The sequence below is a fragment of the Sceloporus undulatus genome, chromosome 2 (assembly GCF_019175285.1).
Source record: "Sceloporus undulatus isolate JIND9_A2432 ecotype Alabama chromosome 2, SceUnd_v1.1, whole genome shotgun sequence".
NCBI lineage: Eukaryota > Metazoa > Chordata > Lepidosauria > Squamata > Phrynosomatidae > Sceloporus > Sceloporus undulatus.
Window position 1 is genome coordinate 57,574,064 of NC_056523.1, and position 25,466 is coordinate 57,599,529.

Consider the following 25,466-nt stretch of genomic DNA (forward strand, 5'->3'; position numbering starts at 1 on the left):
GTTTAGAGACCCTTTTCCCTGCTGTATCTTATATTTCTTTTCAAGTTATTGTTTGTAGTATCCTTTCTAATGATAAATTTTACTTCAGAGTGAACACAGCCACAAAAGAGTACTCAGATGCCCTAGAAGAATTTGCTAGAAGAGAGCGTCAACCTCCTATTCCACAATTGCCTTATACTGTAAGTTTCTACTCTATTTTAGGGTATAATTCATTTTCTGTTCTTTGATAGGCTTTTTTTGAGATTGTTATTGCCCAAACTGTGTTATATTCAGAACAGTGAATTAACTTCACTATCCCCTTGAGCAAAACACAGGCTTCAAACTTTCAACTTCCCCTCTTCTTCTGTACTAAGAAAGCCATATGGTAGGCCTGCATTAAGAACCTTGCCAAGGAGTTTTTCATAAGCTAAATTATTAACACTTGTCAAGAGCCTAAATTATGTAGGCAAATTTCAAGAGGCAACCCATAATCCAATTCAGAGCAGGACAGAATTGCATGATAAGCACACATTGTCAGAATCAGTCCTTGTTCAAAGTGACTGGGTGGCCTCAGAGTAGTTTGCAAAATTCATACAGTCTCAGGCAACTTGACTATATAGTTCTCTTACGAGGGAACCAGAGGTTACAGCAAAAAGAGCATAGTAATCATACTAGCACAAACAGTTGTTGTTGAATCATAACTGCTGTGTGTTGAAGGGATTTAATTTGTGCATCCAGGGACAAGTCTGTTACACCAAATAAAGACACTTACACAGGCTTTTGGGATGAAAGTAGCCACAACTATTTATTGATTATACCTACAGTTAGTTGGCACATGCATGGGCATTGGCCATCCCGCCTACTGCCCCATGAGACCAAACCTTCGGCCTCTGCCAGATAATGAAAGTGGTGCAGTGGGGACTCATCTGCACAGCGAAAATCCCTAAGCCTCACCTTGAGGAGTGGGGTGCTGGAAATATGTCAGCACATGCCTGGGCTCGCCATTTCCACTGCAGACCCCACCCCAGTTCCCATAAGGAGACCCCCCCCCGTCTATACCCTTTCCAAGATTCTGAAAACCTCAGATCCCAAGCCAATGCCTTGCCTTACATAGGTGTGACAGAACCATGCAGAATCAGACAGTACCAAGGAATGAAGTGTGGGATGGTGGGCCAGAGCCTGAGACAAACTGGCCCTGGCTTGCGAAACATTTGGTAGTATATGCTGCCATGCCTGACTAAGTGAAGACTGCAGGCATAGTCTTCGTTCTGGTCAGGCCAGACATCATTGGCTGGCTACCTGCCAGCTCCATCTTCCCATGAAGGAGGCTGCCTTTCTCCAGCTGTCCACCCTAGATGGCAACTTTGGCCACAGATGAGTACTCAGTCCCACCATATATATGTTTGTATCGTATTTTAATTGTATCTGGCTGAGTTATTTTTTTTAAAATAGACAACTGATGTTTTTTGCCTCTGGAGATTTAGTTTTGGCTACACTTATGTGTCTAATTTGCAGTAAAAATGAACCACTGTCTCTTTTATGGAAAAGCATTAGCTTGTTGTTTCTATATGCTTTCTGCCCCTTAAAATAATTCTTACGGAGTCACTGCAAGATCTATAGTAATTTTAGATAAAATTAAAGTAATACTTTCATAGTAAAATTATCTGGGGACTTGCTGCACTGAATTGGTATTCTCCCCCCAGCCCCAATCCCTTCTCCTTCTTTGTTCTTGCTTGATCTTACTAAATTTGCTTAGGCCCTTTTCTCTTTGCAGAACCATACTGTCTGAATTAAATACAGTGATGCAGAGTTAACAAGTAGTGGGAAACATCAGGGGTATTCACAGTTGCACAGTTAGAGTAGGAAGTTGTGCCGGCCTTTGTGCCAGCCTGTACATATGGTGAGGGCTGAGCGTACACATACTTCAAGTCCTTACTGAGCCTCCTGGCCACCATTATAACACCTGCCCATCCACACGGCATATGCCATGATGACACACACTGGGCGCAGTGCCCAACCGACTCTGGATGGAAGGGGCATCATGATGCCACTCTGTGGCGCTTATGATGCCCCTTTCAGGGAGCAGAGCAGTGCTGCTGTGTGTGGCTGCTGCAGCACTCAGGGCTAAAAGAGTTGGCATCCAGCAGCCCATCTGTACAGCCTCATATTTAACTTTAAAGGTTTGGATTATAAACAAAATAGCACTTCCCGTGAAGTCCCTGGCAGAAACTTCTCAGTGCCATTGTGGAGCAATCAAGGGTGGAAGAGAAACCATTATTGATTATCAATGATAAATGGCAATGGAGGCACATAATGTCTCAGTCAGTATGTTGTTAGCATGCAGTTAGTGACTGCTAGAAGCCCCTGTTAACATCAGCATTCAACATCTCCCCTTGTTCTGTGAGTCAGTCAACAACTGCATAATAGCATGGGGCTGACTGAAATGACTCTGTGAAAATATCAGTCACAGTTATGTCTGTTTCTCCCTACCACCAATTGCCTAGTACCATGAACTCTTAATGACTACCGCTGCAAACAAATTATTCCTCACCTGCTTTTGTGATCTTAATATTTATTGTAATTTTTCAACAGATGAACAGTGAGCAGAAACAAATAAGAGTAAGTGAAGCATTTAAGTATTTTTTTAAAGACCTGTTTCATGGTTCTTATGGTAAAATGCTGCCTGAAGTATATGTGGATAAGGAACTGGAAGTTTAAAAATCTGGCCAGGGTTTATTTGTTGGTTTTTATATTCTCAAATAACAGAAATCCTTAGGTTCTTGTTCATGGGTCTAGAACTAATATATTTTGTGAAAACCTTTAATAATTTATATAATGTTCTGAAATTTAAAAAAATTCTTTGCCTAATAGCATGAAAAAGATCTATGACCATTAGTGTTGTATTTTTTTTAAAAAAAATATGGGATTTATAATATTTTGCGGAATATCTTGGACTTATTCCTATTTGAAAAAGCATTACTATTAATTTTGAAGTTTGTACACTGGATTAATTTAGAGATGCCATTTAATGTTGAGAAGAGCTGGAAGTCTGATATATATATAACCTCTGTCAGCTTGTAAATTGCTTAAGTCTTTCTTTGGATGACTGAAGGAGCAATCCACCACCATTGGGTTAATCCCTCAGCAGATTGAGATAGGAAATTTATTTTATTTTTATTTCTGTGGTTGTGGATTGTTCTATATATTGCTCAGGCTAAACCTCTTTCCTTGTGGGACACACTGCAAAAATTGGAAGGCCTCTATTGTTGGGAGGGTAGATTTTAGAATTTTCTCCTGAAATTTCCCCACCCCTTTTAAATAAGTTTTTGTGGGCTACTGCTCTGGCTATGGTCTTGGAGTTGTGCAAGATTTCATCTTGCCCTATAGCAGTGGTTCCCAAATGGTGCCCTTTAAGAGATCCTGGAAACCTCATCCTTGTTGGCCAATAGTCTCGAATTCTGGGAGCTGAAGTTCAAAATCCCTTAAGGAGCACAGTTTGAGGACCACTGCCCTATAGCTTTTAAATACTAACTTGGAAGTGCTGAATGAGGTTATCCAGCGATCTGGGTGGAAGTATCTTCATGTGTGCTGGTAGTGCCTGCTAGGTTGTCAGATACTTATTTCCTCTTTCTCCTTGCAGCTCTCTGAACCAATTAAAAAAGCCAGCCCTGTAGTGTTTCCTCACCCTTTTGTATATTAGCTGGTCAGACCATGTAGTTGATATGTATCCAAGAGAGGGCAAGTAGCACTGCCTAATAAAACTTAGATTTGCCCTCTGGGAGTGTTGTCCACTGTAAGGAAGGGCATGCTATAATGGAGCATTTGCGAAAAACTGGACCAGCGAGTTTGTTAATGTTTTTATTAAATAAATTGTATTGTTGGTAACCTGGTATGTTTGTTCCCATTTTGCTCCACTGCGTGTGCAATGGATTGATGGTGCAGCTGACCACTCATGCACTTGTGCAATTTATTTGCAGACAGGCAACAAACAAACAAACAAATATGGACAGTAAGTCCACACACCAGTTCACTCTTTCCGGCTTGAACTGGAGCAAATTGTAATGTATTTTGATTCCGTGTAAAGCCCCAGTGTGTGGCTTGGGTTCATTTTCCTCCTGTTTTGTGTCATCTAAACAGTGAGTTCTGAAACCAGGCAGGGCTGTTTCTTTCAGCCTGTGTGGACAACCCCTAAGACATGGCTTTTCAATTGGCTTTTTACACAGATTGGTTTGACTTGACTTGGGCTGCATTCCCACTATGATTTAAAGCGAATTGCTGATCATGTTATATGACTGTCGTTCCTATTTGAAACTGGTTCCGAGCTACTGTGATTGGTTTCAATTGTGATGAAGCAAGGCAAATGCAAAAAACCTGCTCTTTCCTGACACTAGTTCTTTGGTGATTCTTTTGAAAAGAATCAATTCCAAAGCATGTTCAACAAGTGGGAATGACAGATCTGAATCGCATCATTGTGGAGGGGGGAGGGACTAATGGCAGAGGGATGTTTACCATCCCTCCTCAGTTTTTGGTAGATCCACCATCCCCCCCCCAGCGCTGCCTTTGTGCTTGTGTTGTGATCTTTGTTTTTCTGCAATTGTGATGAACATTTTTGTTTGCTTGGGAGAAGTTGGCTTTGTGGGCTCAAGTTGATCAAGCCTGCATTATACTGACGGTGCTGTCCTGTGGAATTATATTGTCTAACATTCTTTTTAAAGGCATCATGAAATCATATCTTGAACCACTGGCCTTTTTTAATCAATTCGGGTTTGTGTGTGTGTGCCTGTGTGTCAGTACAAAAAGTAACTTGATTTCCATACTTTTGCATTACACTTCAATATTGAGAACTATAGCTTGTCAGACTTCTTGATGTAACATATTTTCCAGCGTATAAGACGACTGGGCGTATAAGGCGACCTCCAAATTTTCCCGTTAAAATATAGAGTTTGGGATATGCTCACTGTATAAGACTACCCCTCTTATATGGTAAAGGGGTTATTTTTATTTAAGAGGAACTCCCAAAGTCTCCCAGGCGAATGGGAGCAGGGAAAATTCAGCCCCAGCGCCTGTGAGGGAGAGGGAGAGAGGCAACTAAATGTGGAAAAGCCCCTCAAAGCGGCCAAAACGGGACGGGGAGCCCATGGAGCCCAACGGAGCCCCGAAAATGGTGCCCGAGTGCTTGAGGGAGGGAGGGAGGGAGGGAGAAAGGCCCCTCAGTGCAGCCAAAGCAGGGCAGAGAGCCCATGGTGCCAAACGGAGGCAAGGGAAGCTGCCGTCAAATGCCTGGGAGAGAGAGAGAGGAAGCCCCAATGTGCCTCAACAGTGGGGCAGGGAGCCAGGGAAATGTTTTTTAGCTCCCCCCACCATATGCAGCGACTGCAGATTCTCCAGTCCAGCTCAGAATGACACCTGGCGTATAAGATGACTCCTGACTTTTGAGAAGATTTTCCTGGATTAAAAAGTCGTCTTATAAACTGGAAAATACACTATATCATATTTGCTGCATTTAATATGAATATTAATTTGAGCTAAACAAAGTTTTCTGCATACATTTTTAAAGACCCCAGGAAAACAAGTGTAATAAGAAGCCAACTTTTTAGTAGCAGAACAATGGAAAATCCATTGTTTGATGTCATGTAACACATATACTTTGATCATGGTGTTTTTTCAGACCAACTACCTCTTTCTGAAGAAATGTGTAGAAAGTAATCCAGTGGTGCCTATTCAGCAAGAATGGTTACAGTCCATGCTCACTTTGGTACCACAGCATCTAATGGAAGGCAAGGACAGAGAGAAACTTGTGGAAGAGCTCTTAGATGAGGTAACAAATGATTACGAAATGAGCATGAAGAGATATATGGGTAAGTTCTACTGGTAGTACTGTATCATGGCTGTACTAGTTATATCATCATCATCATCATCATCATCATCATCATCATCATCATCATCAATGTTTTAATTGATATATGATTAATAACAAACACCCAAGCTGGAATACACATATATAACACATAAACATATCACTATAAATATCCCCCAATACAAATCCAGCAATATGCAAACATAAAAAATACAAAACATCCTATAAATATTTGTATCTAATTAAATCTAAAATGCACCCCAAACCCACATTAAGGAACATTAAACATAAACTTTGTTCCCCACATTCCCAAAATTGGTGTCACTGTAGTAGCCAGGCATCGTTTCACTTAACCACCCAAATGTAATGTGTACTTCTACCATTAATTTGGAAGAATAAACAGTTCCTGCAATTTATACATGAAAGAGGAGAAAAGATGATTGTTGGTTTTGAGATTTGATTTGTCAGTTGTATATTCCATACTATATATACACTGATACTGTGCATATGTAGAGAGATCTTGTAATACCTTTGAGACTTACCGAAATAAAGAAGTTGGCAGTATGAGCTTTTGCAGACTTCATTCTGCGCACTGATTCTACAAACTAACACAGCTGTATCTTTGAATTCTACCACTGATACTGTGACACATCCTCTAGCATTATTTTCTATATATAATTTTACAAGCACTTTTGTATAGCTTAAAGCATAGTTTTGTACTACACAAAATCTAATAACAACACTGCTATCTAACTATGTAACAAGATAGGTTCAACATTATTTTAATTTTCTCAAAGCATACTAATGTGTCAATTGTCTCTATTTTAGTAAAGCACTTTATGTAATCATCTCAATATTTACAACTACCTTACAAAATAGATCAGTATTATTGTCTTTTATTGTAGGAAGGTCTGAGGCTCAGATAAATTGACTTGCATGTTTGTGGGATTTACAGAGGTATTAGATGGCCATTGTAACAAGGATGCTAGATTAGATGGAATACTAGTTTAATCAAGCAAAGCTCTGCTTTACATTTCTGTGCTTAAAATCACTAACACATTTAGCCTTTAGACAATGCCAGTTCCTGACATATGCCAGGTTTTCAAAAACAAGATAACCATTTTACTACTACAGTGAGTCCTCACCTTACGCGGGGATCCGTTCCGGATCCCGACGCGTAAGGCGAATTCCGCCTATGCTCAAGCCCCATTGTAAACAATGGGGCTTGTGCACGGCAGCGCACAGGGCGCAACGGGCACGCGCACCCATTCAATTGAATGGGACGCGCCGCCCCTTCTGCCCTGCGCGCGCACCGTGGCTTGAGTGCGTATGCTCAAGCCGTGTAAGGCGCACCCGCGTATGACATGGGCATGCTGTAATTTTATTCAAAGTACAGCATACGCTGAAAGCCATGTTGGGAGATAAGGAATCCCATAAGGAATAATGGCGTCCCATAAGGAGTAATGGGGCTCAGGCATAGGTGGAATTCCCTTTAGGCAGGGAAGTCCAGAATGGATCCCCCGCGTAAAGGAAGGGCAGACTGTATATGAAAAGTGTTTACTAGAATTGAAGGATTTTTCTTTAAAATAGATCTTTTTGCATACCAGAGGTATAATTATCTAAAGTATATCAGTCATTTCCCAATAATACATGAGGGAATTCTTTAAAATAAGTAGGGAGGTGGTTTTAACTACTGGGATCCCCAACTCTCTGACTCTGTGTGTGCCAGATGATGTTAAGAGGTACAGCCATGTTCCATATGTAACGGGAATAAATGTGGTTCCAGCTGGTACTGTGACTGGGGACCTGGCCTTGCTCTGTCTCCAACCTTTCAGTGCAGAAGAAGGTAAGGAGGTGGGAGCAAAGCTACGTGCAGACCCTAGTGAAGAATGCACCCCACTATTGCTTCTAGTCTGGGAAAAAAACCCAAAGAGAATTTTCACCATGTGTTGTTGGTCTTCCCAATGAAGGTTGAGGGAGCAGGTACAGGGGAATCCCCATTGTTATCTCCAATCTCTGTTTGAAGATAACATTGGGATTCCTCCTTCCGAAAGGGGAGAGTGAGTAGATTGATTAGAATGCCCAGCGATGGAGCTTTGCAGAAAATGGGTGTCCCAGGACTCTTTGAGATCTGGATTGAGCTCTCTTATGGACTGAATAGGCCCATAGTTTCCCTCTTAAACTGTAAAAAATCAGATATTCTCAATGAATTGGAAAATAACAAAAACAAGATGTTTTTGAAGTACTAATCTGAAGTCATGTCTCCTGATTTATAATATTGTTACAAACTCTAGTGCGAAGTGTTCTTGTGAAGCCCAATGTAAAGTTGCTTGAATATGAGAAAGAAGGACCTTTGCCCGTTGAACCTGTGTGAGTAAATTATCTTAATTAACATTTCAGGAAAGCATCTGTTGAATGTATGCAAAATCTGAGACATCCTGCTGCTGTGGTAGTAAAGTCACGGGGGGGGGGGTGCCTTGGGCCCATTCTCCCGGCTACCGCTGGGCTTTCTGGGCCACCAGGGGAGTGCAGGACCTGCTCTCCAGCAGCCACAGGGGAGTGCAGGGCTTGTTCTTCTGGCTTCTGTGAGGTTTTCTGGGCTGCCGCAGGACTGCAAAAGCATTTTCCCGGTGCACATGCTTGCATGTACGCTCTTGTGCAGCATGCACATCAGAAATTCTGCCCCCAGAAGCCCCCCCACCAGGTGACACCAAGTCAGGGTACACCACTGTGCTGTGGATGATTATTGACTTTGAGCTGGTTCGCTCTGAGAACTGTACATAGTTTAGCCTTATGTGTGTATGCTGCACTTGCCCACTCCTGATATAGAGCATATCTTGGAAGGAAATTGGATTTTAAAACATTGTAAAGTTTTAAAAGTGCTTTTATCTTGCAAGCCGTCTTCTGTCCCTTTTTGGGAGAAAGGCAGCGTAAAAAATGAAATAAAATGAAACAAACAAACAAATAAATATTCTCCTGAAGCATAAACATAACATTTTGTCTGCTATTAATGATGAGTTAATCAGAAGTATGAAATCATTTATGTATATATTTAATATCTTAATTTAATTACTTTTTCCAGTGGACTAGATTTTTCCAGGCCTTGGCACACAAGCTTTTTACAAGCAAGAAAACAGATTCTTGAAAATTTACATATTCTTCACCCAACTCTAAGAATTTTACTGGATATTGGTTACAAAACCTTTTCTAAGTTACTTGTTGTAGATCTATCAGGTTTCAGGTAAAATTTTAATTATTGAATTAATATCCTAAATAGATACTGTATGTGTAATTCTAAACAGGTGTGTTTCTTTGTAATTTTATGTAACAAACATTCACATAATTGTGTCACATGACAGCAGAGTTCTTTGTGTGTTTACTTGTAAGTAATTCCAAGTGAGTTTGCTGCAATTTACTTTCTTATAGTTTGCTGAGATTTATTTTCTTATAGTTTCCATCCTTATGTTTTTCTGAGATTTTACTTCTTTATAAATGAGTTTAAGATTTGCAGCCTAATTTCTTAACAAGCTAGGCATAAAGCAACCACAATAAAAGATTTATTTGCTTATATCCTATTCACATTATTCTATATACCAACAGTGAACACACTTTCCAGGTAGGGATCCTTACATAACCTAAAACGTACTACACACACACACACACACACACACACACACACACCCCACTGAGGTTTGCAGAAGTACCAAATAAAACTTCAGAAAAATGGAGGAAAGATTTACAAAATTGTGTAGTGAAGTCTTACAGCTCTTCCACACTGCAGAAATAAAGCAGTCTGGCACCACTTTAACTATCATGGCTCCATCCTGTAGTTTGGTGAGGGATTCAACCTGGTCTGTCAGAACTCTGATGCCTCACCAAATTACAGATCCTAGGATTCTGTAGGATAGAGTCATGGCTGTTAAAATTGTGTCAAACTGCTTTATTTCACACTCTGAGTGTACTTAGTAAAGATAGAATGTGCTTAGTAAAGAATGAGCATGCTAAGTGGGTCGAGGATGTTGACAAACCAACCGGGAGAAAAATAGAAAACAAGGGAGCAGAGTGAATGTAATATGTAGTATACTGGAAGAGGGTGTTACTATCTGGCAGTCTGGAAAGGAATCCTGAGGAGAACATTTGACATTGTAGCATTTTACTTTTTAAATTTGAGTTTTAATGTTTTTCAACAAATGTGCCTAAACATCTTCAGCTTTCTTTTATATAAATAATATATATGTCTAACATTTTAATGCTTATATGTTGAAATGTTAATTTTCTTAATTGCCATTTTTTCTTATAAGTTATATAATTAGTTTTGTTTAAAACAGTTTCAATTTTCATATTACCCCATTCTCTTTTAACTGCTTTTCTACCTGCCCAGGGCTCCAAAGCCATGTACAGTAAAATGTATTAAAATATACATATTTAAAAACATGATAACATATTTATTTAAATGTATTAAATATCAATAACATCAATTTTATACTTTAGATCAAAAGGTCCACTTGAATATGAATCACTTCAAAATGATGTGTCTATAATCTGCTTAAAAACAGAAGAAAAGATACTGAACACATGGTACCCAAGGGTTATTAATCTCTTTACAAGAAAAGAAGCATTGGAAGGTGTAAAGCCTGACCAAATTGACTCATTCTATAACTGTGTGGCTACACTTATGTCTAACCAGGTAACACTTTTCAAATTTTCAAATTATTGTGAGATGCTTGCCTTGTCCAGACATTTCAAGGGAAAAGTAATTTTGGACATATACAAAGGAATGTGTTGTTTGTGGTACAGTGTATTGAAATAAGTAGTAAGTAGAGGCTTATGTATAAATATGGGGCGCTACAGACTAGTGTTTAAACGCTGCCGCTTTTGGCTGAGCAGCGTTACCACAGCAACCAAACGAAGGGGTAACGCAGCAAAAAAGGAATCACCTAGAGTGGCTCCTTTTTTGTGGTGTTGTAAGGACTGCACACTGTTTCCTTGCTGAGATGTGTGGGTGCTCAGACACCCACACATTATCCCTATGCCCCCCATGTGGGCGGTGCCGTTCTATAATGGCACCACCTGCACATCATAGAGCTCGAGAGCGTGCAGTTGGTGCACGGTCCTGAGCCCTACTATCGTCACCAGGACATGATATGTCCTGGTGGTGTGTATTGGGCCTAAGAAACTCTTGTTATAGAGCACATTAACTATCCTTCAACTGGAAGTAAATTTGATGTAGAAATCTTCCCCCAATAATTGTTCGTAAGATATACTATTCAATTACATTACTTAGATACAATTATCAGTATTTTTCATTAAATAAATCAGGATTTTTAAAAATTTGAACATTTTTGATAAGCAGGTTGTAAATGATTTACTGTAAATTGATAAATGTAGCTGTGAACTAGTGAGACCCAGCCACAACTTAGAGGCTGGAGATCTCCCAGATCAACAGGGAAGACAGTTCCATTGGTATTTCCTTGTTTATATAAACATTTACCCCCAAAGGGTTATGGGATAGTTTTCACTACCACTGACTGTGTAGACCAACAAGATCTGGTCTACTGTGCATCTGTTGCTCCTCTAAAGTTTCATTTTTATGCATATTTTCAGAATGTGCGTTTTAATGTAATTACATGTCTTCTTCGTGGTTTCTGCGAATCACACAAAGTGCCTGCACAGTAGAGCTTGGAAACTTCTAGAATCTCTGGGCAAACTTTAGATTGCAACTTTTTGGCAGTAGCTCTGCCTATCCTATATATTGCCCCTATTGGTCCCGCTCTTCCTCAGTTCCTTTATTCTGCCGCGCTTAGCAGCCCGAAGGAACTTCGGCTCTAGAGTCTCTTGCTTTCAATTTTGACCTATAGCGTTTTTGACTTATGGTTTGGCTTTGACTATTCTTGGATCGTCCCTTGGACTTTGTTTGTGAATCGCTTGACCTCAAGACTGTTTCTGACCATTCTACTTCTTACTGTTTTGACCTGTTTGAATTTGGAAAATGATTGTGTTAAGTGTGGGGCCAAGATCCCCACATCTGACCAACACTAGTCATCTGTGTTGTGTCTGGGGGAGTCCCATATCCTCAATGCTTATCCATTCTGCAAGTTGATAACGGCTCAAGCACTGAAAAATAGAAACCTTAAATTAAAGGCTTCTCTATATGAACAGGCCTTGAGGCCTGCTTCTGCACCGGTTGCTGAAGGCTCCTCTGCCTCTGCCTTGCATGGCTCTACCACGTCCTGCTTCTCTACCTCCAGTAAGGAAGAATCCAAAGGCCAAAGAAAAATCTTCAAAAGACCGTTCATCTCAGTCTGATAAGGAAAAGAGATCTGATAAAGATGGGGACAAGAGATCTGACAAGGATGGAGAAAAGAAATCCTCTAAACGCAAGCATTCCCTGATGTAATGCCACTTCGATCCATCGGGAGAAGTGGGAAAATACAAATAAAACATTATTATTATTATTATTATTATTATTCCAAGGATAAGTCTGCCCATAGTGAGAAATCTTCTCGTTCTGGAAGGGACAAACATCCTGAATGTTCTTCTCCTAAAAGGGCTCATTCAGCCTCTCCAGCCATGAGATCTGGTCAGAAAGACCCCTTGATGTTGGCCAAGGCCCCATCTGTTCCGATTGGCATCAACCCAAAAGTCTCATCATCGGGCCCAACTGCTCTTGGGACTGTGCTGGCCATTGATGTGTCCCGTGTCATCCAATTAGAAACTGATTCTGAGCCCGAGGAACAAGTCTCCTCTTGGTCTTTGCCACCATACTGGGCCCCGAGAGTGGAGGAGCCTGGCCCATGGCCCGTGACTCTCTCGCTCCAATGTGATTGTGCTTGCCTCGGGGCCGAGGGTGATGAGCCTGGATTGTGGATGTGCAGTCGTCTTTTCTTGATGACCGCCTTCAACAATATCCTGACCTCGTCTTTGACCATGACTCGGGTCGTTATTTCTTGCCTGTGAATCCAGACTCCCTCCATCAGAAGCTTCTTCAGATGGCTGCAACAGTCACCACTTAGGCTCAGGTCAACAGGTTCTCAACTCCTCAACTTCCGCCAGTTTCAGCTCGTCAGGATTCCCTTTATGATAAGCCTCTTCTGAGGTGCCCAGAGGGATCCCCACACTCCAACCACTCCCGGTCCGTTTCCAGTCGCCTACCTCTGATGTTGAGGATCCTCCATCATCTCAGCGTCTGGCTGAGTTGGAACCTACCTCATCCACAGACGATGTACGCTCCTTCTCGGACTGTGTGGTTTGGATGGCAAGCGCTCTCTAGCTCGAAATCAACCAGAACGATGATGAGGCTCTGGACCTTATCAAATGTCAGGTCCATGGTTCGCTACCGACTCTGGCGTCTATTGGCTACCTACCATCGTTGGGGAAGATAGCCAAGTGCTTCTGGGCGACTCTGGCCACTATTGCATCCACTGTGAGGAAGATCGAGAGCCTCTATAGGATCCCTTTCTCAGTACCGAGCTGGCTCTTTGAGCACTCAAAGCTCAACTCGGCTATTGTTGAAGGCTCCCAACTCTCCTTCACTCCAAGAACCTCTTCTTCGCCTTCTGATAATGAAAACGAGAAGATAAATGGCCTTGCTAAAAAAATGTATGCATTGGCTGTTCTGGATTTGCAGGTGGCCAATTACACAGTGTGTATACATCCAGCATCTAATGGAGCCCTTGGAGCCCTTCATTAATGAACTGCCTGAAGATAGGAATAAACTGGCTGCTGCTATCCCTATGGAGGACCACTCCATCAGTGCCCAACAAATTCTGTCAGCCCGCCACTCCACGAACTGTGCCTCTAACGTCTTGTCTGGTTTGGTAGCCTTGAGGAGACATGCCTGATTGCAGTGCTCAGATCGAACTCACCATGCTAGATCCGCAATCAAAGACATGATTCCAGTTTCTTTAATAAGGAGACAGATGAGAAGTTGAACTTTTGTTACCGCATGAATGCCACAGCCAAGAAACACAGCATGTTTTCCTCCACTTTGCAATCCCCGAGGCGTTGGTACAGTGCCCACCGTCCCTGGTTTCCTCTGTATTAACAGAGGTCCTACCAGGCATAGGACCAGCGCTTCCAGCCCAACCAACAGAGGCAATGCCATCCATCCCAATCTTCCTCCTCTTCATCTGGCTGTTGCTCTGCACCCCAACCACGCTACGGCCAAGGTTACAAGAAAAAGGAACCCCAGCAGGGCAAGTGGAGGGTTTCGTCCTAATCCCCTTTGGGGATAGATTGTGGCCCTATTTTAATACCTGGGTCTCCATCACTTCCAACTCTTGGGTTTTAGGCATCATCTGATGACCAGCGCTGGCTACTTTTGTTATGCCCTTGAGTTCGAGGAGCTCCCTACTACCAGAGGCATTTTTTTCCACCATCTGCTCAGACACCCTACTCGACGAAGTGCACATCCTATTACCGAAGGGCGCCATCAAGCCCATAGATCCCTCACGGGCCCGATATTGTTTCTTTTCACGATACTTCACCATCCCTAAATGGGACTCTGATCTTAGACCTATCCTGGACTTAAGACAGTTAAACTCTTTTATTAGCTACCGTTGCTTCCGAATGGTAACCCTTACTTCCATTCTGCCACTTTTACAGAAGGGCTACTGGTTTGTGACTCAATCTCAAAGATGCCTACCTCCACATCGGCAGTTGCAATCTAAAGTCGCAATCTAAAGTTTGCCCAGATATTCTAGAAGTTTATAAGCTTTACTGCGCAGGCACAGATTAACCCATTTGTGTGAATTTGCAGATAACCACTCAAAAAAATACTGTTACAGGTAAGCAACCTGTCCATACTCCATATTATACTAGGATGATGTCAAGGGAAGAGATATTAAGCCTAGGGCAGTAGAAAATGTATCTAGAGTTAATGAAGCATGAACATAAGCATATACACAGGTACGCTATGAGTTTAAGAATTTCTTTTATCATGTGTAATGAACTCTACCTTTGATCTCTTTTTTAGCTGAAAGATTTATTGAAAAGAACTGTTGAGGCCTATGTTCAGCTATTTGATTTTGATGACCAACGATGGCTACTTTTGTTTAAGATGGAACTGACTTTTGATGATGAGAAGATGGACTTCTATCCAAGCTTTCAAGATCTGGAAGATTCTATTTTGTATATAGTTACTTTGATTGCACAGACTCTGCAGGTTCAATTTAGTCTACTCATTTATTTCATAAATTGTTTCAGAATGCTAGATGTTAATTTACTTATATCAAAATCTTAATAACTCTCATAATCTTCAATTAAATTTGCAGATTGAAGCAGTAGTACATTCTCTGGTAATCTCTTGCCTTGATTTCTGTAATGCGCTCTACATGGGGCTATGCTTGTACCAAGTTCCGAAGCTTAAATTAGTCCAAAATATGGCAGCCAGACTGGTCACTGGTTCTTCAAGGTTTGACGATATAACACCAGTCCTGAAAGATCTTCATTGGCTACCAATTAGCTTCCGGGCACAATACAAGGTGTTGGTTATTACCTATAAAGCCCTACATGACTTGGGCCCGAGTTACTTATTGGAATGCTTCTCCCTTCATAATCCACCCTGTACTCTCAGGATATCTGGGAAAAATCTACTTTAATTACACTCAACTAGACTAGTCTCAACTTCTCTAAGAGCTTTCACAGCAGTGGCTCCTAAATTGTGGAACAGCCTCCCAGAAGAGATCCATCTTATTACCTCCTTGGAGGCTTTTAAGAAGGCATTTAAGACGGATCTCTTCTGGCGAGCCTGCCCACTCAATCTACTATAAGAAATACTGTTCCATTCCTCTGTTTAGGATTAGAACACTCTATCCCACCGTCACTTTGATTGTATTGTTTTAATTGTTTTAACTGTTAAATGCTATATATCTTGCTGTTGTACTTTTATTGTACAACAGGGTTGTAATCCCACTATGATCCACCTGGAAGAGGTGGGAAAATATAAATAAAATTTTAGATATATATACACCCCACTCACCTCCATGCTAGCATTTTCTGAAGATGCTGGTGAAACGTCAGGAACTGTCCGGGAAAGCTGCCAGCAACACTGACCGTAGCTGATAACAGAGCCTTTAGTTCAGTGGAAGTAAAGCGGACCCAGCAAAGAAGCAGTCCGAGGGCAGGTCAAGAATACGAGCCGAAGTCAGGATTCCAGAGATTCCAACGTTCCGAAAGTCAAGCCGAAGTCAGGACACCGGGAAACAGCGTAGTCAAACAGTCCAGGGTCAAAACAGCCAAGAGATAACGAAGTCCGGTCCGAAGTCAAGGTAACAGAGAATCTAGATATTAGGAGCTAGTGCTAGCAGCAATCACGCCGAGGGATCATGCAATAAACTCTAGCAACCAGCATTAGTCTCTCTCCCACTTAAGTAAGGGAAACTCTCCCTCGTGCCACCTGAGGCTGGTTGGCTAATTGCCTCTCGGCAATCCTCTGTGATCTGCGTCTGCAAGAACTCTCGGCTCTTCTCTCTTTGTAAGAAGGCACCTGCAGGCAAGCTTCGTCTCCAGACTCACCACTAGGCTGTGGTACCAAAGGAAGCCTCTCTTTGGCACTAGGACCTGGTTGAATCTCCTCCTCTGGGGCTGGAGGATCACAGCTGGGACCTGGCAGGGCAGGAACAGCACCTGGCGTTGCCTCAATCAGCCCTTGCTCTGGAGGAGGCTCATCCTCCTCCTCATCCTCCGAGAGCTGATCTTGGCTGGCCATGACAGGAACAAACTCTTCTAGAACATGGCGACAGCCTGAAAACCCCACAAAAAACTTTCATCCAAGTGTGAAATTATCAGTGTGACTTTCTTACATGTAGCAGGTACTGTCCCTTAGTTACAGGTTGGAGACTGAAGATACTTACTGTTGCTTGCTCTGGTTTAGAATTTATTATATTTAATTTTAGAATAAATAGTGGCAGTCACTATTTATTTATTTATTTAATTATTTAATATACTGCCCTTTTGTGTCAACAAGGAATCAAAGGCAGCTTAAATAAGGTTAAAACAAGATACCCTTGAAACCTGAAGATATAAATCTTAAATTAGAAATCTTGCACTAAACCCTATAATTTAAAACAGTATAAAATCACTTGAAAGATGTGACAATAAAGAAAAAATGTAGTGCACAAACCCCATTTTGGTCAACCCATTAATCATCAGATGCCTGTTTAAAGGAAAGGGTCTTTGCTTGCTGGCAAAAGGAAACCAGAGAAGGGCCAGACCAGCTCTCTGTGGGAGGGAATCTCTTAGTCTGGGAGCAGCCACCAAAGTTCCCTCACATGTTCTCACCAGGTGCCAGACCATGAGAAATCTCTCCTCCAAGGATCATATTAAGAGATGCAGTGTTTCACATAATCTGGATTTAAGCTTTTTAGGTCATAATCAGTACTTTGAATTGTGCCCAGAAACAAGCCAGTAGCCAATGAAGCTGTTTCACCAGTGTAGTCATATGGTTATTGTAACTGAAGACATAGGTGCAAACATCCATTATTTGGATAATGAATCCATTTTGGAATCAGATCAAACATGCATTCCAGATTATACTTGAGGAAAACCAATTCTGTCAGCTTTATGCACAAGACTGCAATACACAAGGCTGATTGGCTGGCTCCTGTGTCATGAAAGAGCATGTCCTTTTGCACAGTTTTGAAGTTTTAAAGGTATTTGTTTCTTGGAAAAGTAGCAGAGAAGTGTTCAGTTGAGTAATCTTGCAAACTGTGCTTTAAAAATAATAAAAAGTGAACAGCTTCCATAAAAGATGGGGAAGGAGCAAGAGACTAAGGGCTGAAGCAGACAGCCTGGAACGAGTGGCCTCTGGCCTCAATTGTGTTGGAACCGTGGTGACCACACAGCCCACTCTCAAAGTGGGATGTCACCACAGGTCCCACGCCACACGGCCTGAAGTCGGATTTTTCCGTTCTTTTTTGCTCCAGTTCTTTGACTGGAACATGGCATCAGAGCAGCTTCCAGGGAGCTTACATAATTTGGAAGCTATACCCCCAAAGAGGCCAGAACCCACTTTATTTGACCCGTGTGTTCCAGGGCAAAATTAGCATTTATTTTCTCTTAAGCTTATCTGTTAAAACATTTCAAATATTGAGTGGAACTGATCTTTTCCCATGGAAGGAAAAACATGGCAATGTTGCATACAACCTTAGAAATCCCATTTGAGGTGCAGCAGTATGCACATCAAGTTTGTGTATGGGCTACCTTATTTATTTCATGAATAGTGTTGCTTTATGTGTACCAGGAAATATGTTGGAAGGCTGTTGCCTCCACTAAAAAGAATCAGGTCATTACTTTGTATATGTATGTATATAGACAGAGATGCAGTGTATGTATAGAGAAAAATACTAATTTGGCATATCTATACCTTATAGGGTTCATGGAGCACACTTATATATTAAGCACCAGTATGCTTTTATCCTGGGTAATTTTAAAAAAACTACAGGAAGCCTTTCATAATATTAAGTTGCTTTATTTACTATTTTAAATTTATTTCTTAAGGTATTTTCTGCACCTGATATTTGCATCTGTCTCTGTAGAACCCACAACTTGGACTACTTTGTGAATCATCATTACTTGCACTGATTGTGCAAGTGTTCATAAATATGGCTTTTTACAGTTGTTAGAAATTTGGAGAGAGGCATAAAATTTGTACTGATGTTGGCCACAAAACAAAGAAGAATTGCTGGGATCTATGAAACTAGTATGACACAGATGTCATTCCTCCATTGCTGTTTATTTCAGAAGATTGAAGTACTTTGCCTTATACAGTATATCACATTATACATCTCTATCTAGCTAGAGTTCCTCAGAGCTCACCTTTTTGGTCAGCATAGATGTCAAATGTTCCCTTTGAGATTATCCCAAGGTTTGGGCTATCAGAAAATTTATAATACAGGAAATTAGATTTATATAAATGAAGTTTTATAATATATCTTAATTTCCAGTGTTGTTGTTTTTAATAACAACCTGAAGCCTGACAGCTTTCAAAATCAGGAGAGGCAAGGCGTATGGGCAGAATGCTTCAAGCCTCAATGTAGTTTATCTAAACTGAAAGGTATCTGACACAACCTGACCAGACAGTATCCTGGCTGCATCCATATATGCCTCTGTCAAAGCTTTGGTGTCCAGCTCAGAATGAATTCTAGACTGATTTCTTTCCTATAATCAGTTGGACCGTCAATGATTTTAACACTGCTTTAGTTATTAGTTTAATTGTTTCATCATCTGCAATTCACCAGACTACTAGAAAGCTGATGTGGCTGTATGACTAGAAAAAGGCCAAATATCTCTTTTTCTGGCAATTGCAAAGCTAAAGGGAAATGTTATAAGAATCCTCTAAAAATGTAAAAGAGATAAAAAAATAAACACATCCTGATATAACTAATGGCTATCAAGCATGGAATACCATCTATGTCTAAATAAAGATTTGATCCAGATAAAAAGGTTTTGTAGCCACTGGGATCCAAACCACTGGATTTGGGTTCTTCATTCATGTCTGAGTAAATTCAAACTCCTTTTTAGAACATTGCTCTTTGAAAGTTCCCTCCTTCCATTGCTAGATGCCTCTTCAGAACAAGATTGCATGAGGTGCAGTGGCTACTGGAAGAATATGTTGTACTTTATCCATTCATGAAAGTACTTTTCACATGCAGTATGAGAGTGGTTTAGTTGTTCATGTCCTCCCTAACAACCCTGAAGTGATACCTGGCACCCCTCATTTTGTAGGACACATTTTGGTCTTGGTGCTGGGTGGAATGATGATGATATTGGTATGAAGTATACAGAGGAGGATGGATCCATCCCAGAGTATTTCGATGTGTAATAGCTATTGGAAAGTAGTTAAATTCATTACTCATAACTGAATCTTCAGAGGACTGATTTGGAACTCCACAGTTGAATATATACACAAGAAAGAGAATAAGGGGGAAATGGTAGAATTGGTAGAGAAAGTAAAATAATTGACTGAGTCAGATTCCAAACAAATTGTAATAATTCCAAAGCAAATTAGAGGAGGATAATTTCTTAAAAATAAAAGATACACAAAACGATCTTATGCATGCTTCCTTAGTAGCAGTTCAACTGTATTCATTTAGTGTACATAAGATTGCAGAGAGGGAGAAATCCTGAGTCAGAGAAGTAACACATTAATCAGAACAAGGCACAATAAAGTTTCACAGAGCTGGTTATTTTTCCTGTCAAATTTGTTTTTAGGAATCTCAGGAAAATATATATGTTATTATTTGTTATGAGATCTTAAAGATATGGGTAACTTCTGTGTGTTTTGAACAGCATGTCCAGACTATACATTCTTGGCTAGGAGGTACAACTACAGTCACGGCTATTGATACTGAACTTCCTGAACATGTTATAGCATGGGCATCATCTGTACTGAAGAAAGCCGTTCAAGAAAACTTGAAAGGTGCAAAAGCACATTTTGATTTTTATGGTGAGTAGTTTAAAAGCTTTCCATGTGTTTAAAGTAGCCTTCCAAGATAACCTTCTTTAATAATGTTGACAAGTATCTAACATTGGTGAACTTCTGTTGTGATTGTTGACTTGCAGTAGAGAAGTATGGCTGGCTTGTAGATGGTGCTGCAGATGACCGAATAAGAACATTTGTAGCAGAAGAGCACAGCTTTGATGAATATGCAGAGGTAATTTTCAAGTATAATGTTCAAGTAAATCTGGCAAGCATCACAGAACCATGCATAAAATCTCTTGGCTACTCTTTGAGTCCTGATCCCTCCACATTGCAAGCTTAATTGAGATTAAGGACAGTGCAAAATCTCTACAATACCATGTTCTGTTTTAATTGTGGTTTGGCTCATTCAGTGCTTGATTCTTTTAGGAGAGAAGTGTAATTTATTGAGTTTTTTTTACTGTTAAAACTAAAAAAAATATTTTCGGATATCTGTAGCAATTTGGGTATACAGGTCTTGGATGTGGTGACCAAATGTAGTGGCAGTGGTGGCTGGAAAACTCTCACATAGCTTTGGTGCAGGGTATTGCTTCTGTAGCTCAGAGCAGCACCATTTTGGCATAGGCTGACTGACTGGAGCATGTGCAAGAACAAGAGAAGCAGCTGTAAAAATGAGCTTTCAGATACGGGCCTCTGCTTAAGCTTTGTAAGCTTTACTGAGGTTTGACTGGCAGGTTGGATCCATGCTGCTGCTTTCTTTTATTGGACAGGCTGAGAAAAAAGGTAGCAGAAGAAAAAGTAGCATAAGAAACAGTGTTTGCATGCGTTGAGGGAGAATTGAAGCTTTGTTAGGAAGACATGTTTCCTGGTGTGGCAGCCACGCACACTAAGAAGAACCTGCTTTTAGCAGGTTCCTTTGGGTGCAGAGGTAGCCCGCACGGTTTGGTTGCTGCGGGTTCCCTCAGGAGCAAAAATGGACGGCTCCAGCTTGCCCTTTCGGGACGGTCTGTCAAGCCTCCTCATTCTTTGTATTGCCTTCTCTAAACACAATGTTATATGTGTCAGTTTTGTGATACTAGACTTAGCCTCCCCCCCTTTCTTTTTTTTAACCAAACCATATATCTGTCAGTTATGACTACTATTTTCAATATTTGGGGATGTTTATATTTGTAGCTAAATTATTTTATAGGTTATAGTCATTATACAGCTCTTAATTTCAAATAATAGCTGATTAATTTTATGAGCAGTTAATGCATAAATATACATAGGATGAAAACAATAAATATTTTTGGGGAAAATAAGGGTTTTTGCTTTTAGAATGTTTATTTTTATTTAATCAATCAATATGTTACTTACTGTATCCAAAATGATATCTCAGGGTCTGTACTTCATGTCATAGCATGCAGAGACATCTTATTTTTCTGTCACTTACATGAAAGGAGACTGCCCATAAAATGGTACATGTTACCCATTGTTGTAAGACCTTGAATTTTTAAAATGACATGAAAATAGATGTTCTGTTAAGGCAGCTTCTGAATGTACGTACATTAATCTGGTTATATACATTAACCAGTTTAATATAAATAATTTAAGAATTCTGCTCACAGGTAAGACCCACTGAGTTCAGTAGGACTTATTCCCAGGTAAGTGTGTAGAGGATTACAAGAGTGCTCAAATTTTAAAGATTGAACCCCACATTAAGAAATACAATTTTGCTTTGCAGTTTATAGATGAATTCTTCACTCTTGCAAAGGAAATAATGAGCTTGCCAATGATAGCTCATTTCCCCTTGGTGCGTTTAGAGTGTGAAGACCTCAAGCAAGGATTGTGTGACAAAGCAAAAAACTTTGCATATCAGCTATTGAACATAATAGCACTAAATCACAAAAGCGAAAATGAATTGTGAGTAAATTTCTTTCTATAACTAATTTCTTTCTTTAAAAATAATGTCTGATGTTGCTTTATTGTTGCACATTGACAGCCTGGTACTGAGCTCTTGTGATTGATGTGTGCCTTCAGCTCATTTCTGATTTATGGTGACCATATGGCGACACTGTGGCAGGGTTTTCTTGACCATATCTTTTCAGAGAGGGTTTGCCTTTGCCTTCCTCTGAGGCTGAGAGAATGGGACTTGCTCAAGGTCACTCAGTGGATTTCCATGAGCAAGCAGGGATTTGAACCTTGATCTCCAGAGTCAGTCAAAGGTTCAAATCACTTCACCACACTGGCTCTCTACCATATAATATCTGCACAGAATGGGATTTATTGCTAGGGTCTCTAGGGCTAATACAGTAGTATCTCAATTCTGGCATTAAGGGATAGCCTTTGCCACTCACTGGAGTGTATCATCAGCTGTAGTACCAAAACTTTGTACTGTACAACAAACTATGCAAGTAGGCCATCCACCAACTCCAGTATTTGGAGGGTACCAAGTTGCTTATCTGTTATGTAAATGGAAACAGTGTTGCTTATGATTCCTAAATCTACACTATGAAGATAAGTGTCCCATGCTCTAGAATCTCACTGGAACTGACTGAGGTCTAAGGAAAAGTTGGATGGATCTAAATAGCACTGTCAAACATTTCTTCTGTTGGTGGATGACCTACTCTGAAAGGACTTGCACTACATCTGAATTAAGTGTATAGTTCGGGGGATACTCTTGGATCTAGCCTAACAATCCTCAGTTGACAGGCATAGTCATGAGGGTTTTCCCATCTAAATATGTCACCTTTGTTCTCTTTGGATACCTTGCGTTCATAATAATTAAACATTCAAACAATTTCCAATTAAATCATTTCAGTGCTAAAGAATTCTCTCACCAGACCAGGTCACTCTTTTGTTTTTCAAAATCTAGCAAATCTAGCAGTCCTCATTTGACCTTTCAGGGATTATACTGTATAAGACCAAGAAATAATTCTGTCTTATTTCTCCTTTGTATTTATAGTGATATTATAATTGTTTTGTTCTGGGTTTTATATTGTACTGTTACACTGACTTTATAGCACTTTATGAATAAAGTACTTTAAGTGGCTGTATTGTACAAGAACAAGATTTTTTTTAGTTAGCAATGTAAAGATATGGAAAGAAAGAAATAATATATTTTTGCTTCAGAGTATAACCTAAATAAGGCTACATTTCTATATGCATTGGTTTGGGAAGTAAGCCTGACAGAACCAAGTAGAGCTTACTTTTCAGCAGACATATATCGGAACACATTATAACCTTTCTAAATATTGACACATATCAACCAATCGTTCAATTTATATGTTTATTTTTAGGATATGTAATGAATTTGAAACTATTAAAGAGCGGGCACTGAAAGTTCCTGAGACAACTGAAGAAATGATGGAAAGCATAGCCTATATAGAAAAGGCTAAAACCATAGGTATCCAGAAGTTATATGAAAGGATCAAGGTAGAAATTGTTTTAGGTTTGAATTTTTAAAAACTAACTAATAAGAAACGGAATGATGATTTAAATCCAGGTTTGAGTACTATTACTGTACTACTAAGAGAACACATGCAAAAATTAATTAATATCTTGTCATGGTAATTTTTCCAGGCACCTGTAGTATAACACCATAAGTTTCAATCCACTCTCACTTGTACCCCCCTCCTCAAATATTTCTTTTTGGTTTAATTTAGTTCCCAGCTATTCTTCACTGTACATGTGTTTAAATCACAAGAGCAACAACATATTATATTTGCTATGCTGTATTTATCTTGTATTCTGTATAATTTTGCAATTTTGTTGCATAAATTTTAACAGACATGTTAGTGAGGAAGCATCAGTGGCTAGCTGTAAATGTTGTCCCTGTAAGATTTTTAACTAACTTGCCTGTTTAGTTCTCATAGCTGTTTGGAGGAAGATGGATTATGCTTGTAAACTTTGTTTTTCTTGCTTCTGGACTATATAACTCTTGGAGCCCCACTTTCATCAGCTTTGCTCAGGAGGTGCACCCAAACCCAAGGACCTCATGTAGCTATTGAGGAATTACTTTACACAGTTTTGTAATTGGATGTGAGGGGATGGTGAACCCCATCAGCAAAAGGGGTAGAATGCTTTTCTGCTGTAGGCCATCTTCTGTTTAATTTACTACAAATGAAGTTTATCTTATAATAGTAATGTGTTCATCATTTATTGAAGTCTTGGGGAGACCTGGAACTATAGCCAGTTCTGGAAGAGAATCCTATTATGTTGATGTAGGTTTTTCTTTGAGTGTTTTTAAAAAGTTAACATAAGAAGGAAAAAGAAGAGAGGGGAATCTAGTAGCACTTGAGATATATTTCAGAGAGAGATATTTCAGCATAAGCTTTCATGGTCTTGAGTCCATTTCATCAGAAGCTTATGCAGAAATATCAATTAGTCTCAAAGGTGCTACTAAATCTTTTTTCCTCTCTCCTTTCCTGTTTATGCTAAAACAGATTAATATGGGTATCTCCTTGAAAGGTACTTTAAAAAGTTAAACAATTGCCCACCAAGTGTTCACTTTTCCCTGTAGTATGAGGAGTAGGATAAAGGCACATAACCAGGCCTGAAATATGCTGCTAGGATTTCTCTAGAGATGATTCTAAAAGGAAATGATACTTGAACACAGTGGCATGCATACCTTTGGTGTCACCTAGTATGGGGGGTGGTGGCTTCCAAAGTGGAAGGGTTGGTGCTTCCACAAGGAGGTGTGAGAATGCTAGGCTTAGCCTTGCTGAGCATGTGCACATGCGAGCACCCCCTCCTTGCTGTAGCCTGGGAGGAAAACCAGGCCACAGCAAGGAGCCTTGCTGAGTGCACACTCATGCACCCCTCCCACCTCTTTGCTCTGGCCTGGTTTTCTTCTGAGGAAAGTCAGGCCAGAGCAAGGAAGGTTGGGGGTGGTGCGCGAGCAATCGGCAATGTTGCCCTGCCTCCCTGCACCTCCTTGTGGAAGCTCCACCCTTTCTGCTTGCCAGGAGGTGTGGGGAGCATACATGCACTCACCCTGGCTCCTTGCTACTGCCAAACTCTCCTCTGAGGAAAACCAGGTGGTGGCAAGGAAGGGCGGGACAGGGGGCAACCCGGTGTCACCCCCTCTGGGGTGTAACCTGGTGTGGTCCGTACCCCTCACAACCCCCTAATGATGCTACTGCTTAAACAGCTTTCCAAAATTGGCATTTCTGTTTTTTTAAATATTGCCAGGTTTCTGTTTGTTTAAAAGATAGAAATAAACAATGTACT

At 40.4% G+C, this 25,466-nt stretch overlaps 1 protein-coding gene across 1 annotated transcript in view; it reads left to right on the forward strand.

Annotated features, from left to right (window-relative positions):
* DNAH12 (dynein axonemal heavy chain 12) overlaps window positions 1–25,466 on the forward strand; it is a 155,537-nt gene that overhangs the window by 7,050 nt on the left and 123,021 nt on the right. The window contains 11 exon segments of the mRNA XM_042451361.1: window positions 89–179; window positions 2,572–2,598; window positions 5,648–5,837; window positions 8,131–8,206; window positions 8,919–9,077; window positions 10,328–10,523; window positions 14,811–14,999; window positions 20,126–20,282; window positions 20,399–20,490; window positions 21,979–22,157; window positions 23,534–23,669. Of these exon segments, the coding sequence (XP_042307295.1) occupies window positions 89–179; window positions 2,572–2,598; window positions 5,648–5,837; window positions 8,131–8,206; window positions 8,919–9,077; window positions 10,328–10,523; window positions 14,811–14,999; window positions 20,126–20,282; window positions 20,399–20,490; window positions 21,979–22,157; window positions 23,534–23,669 (1,492 nt within the window).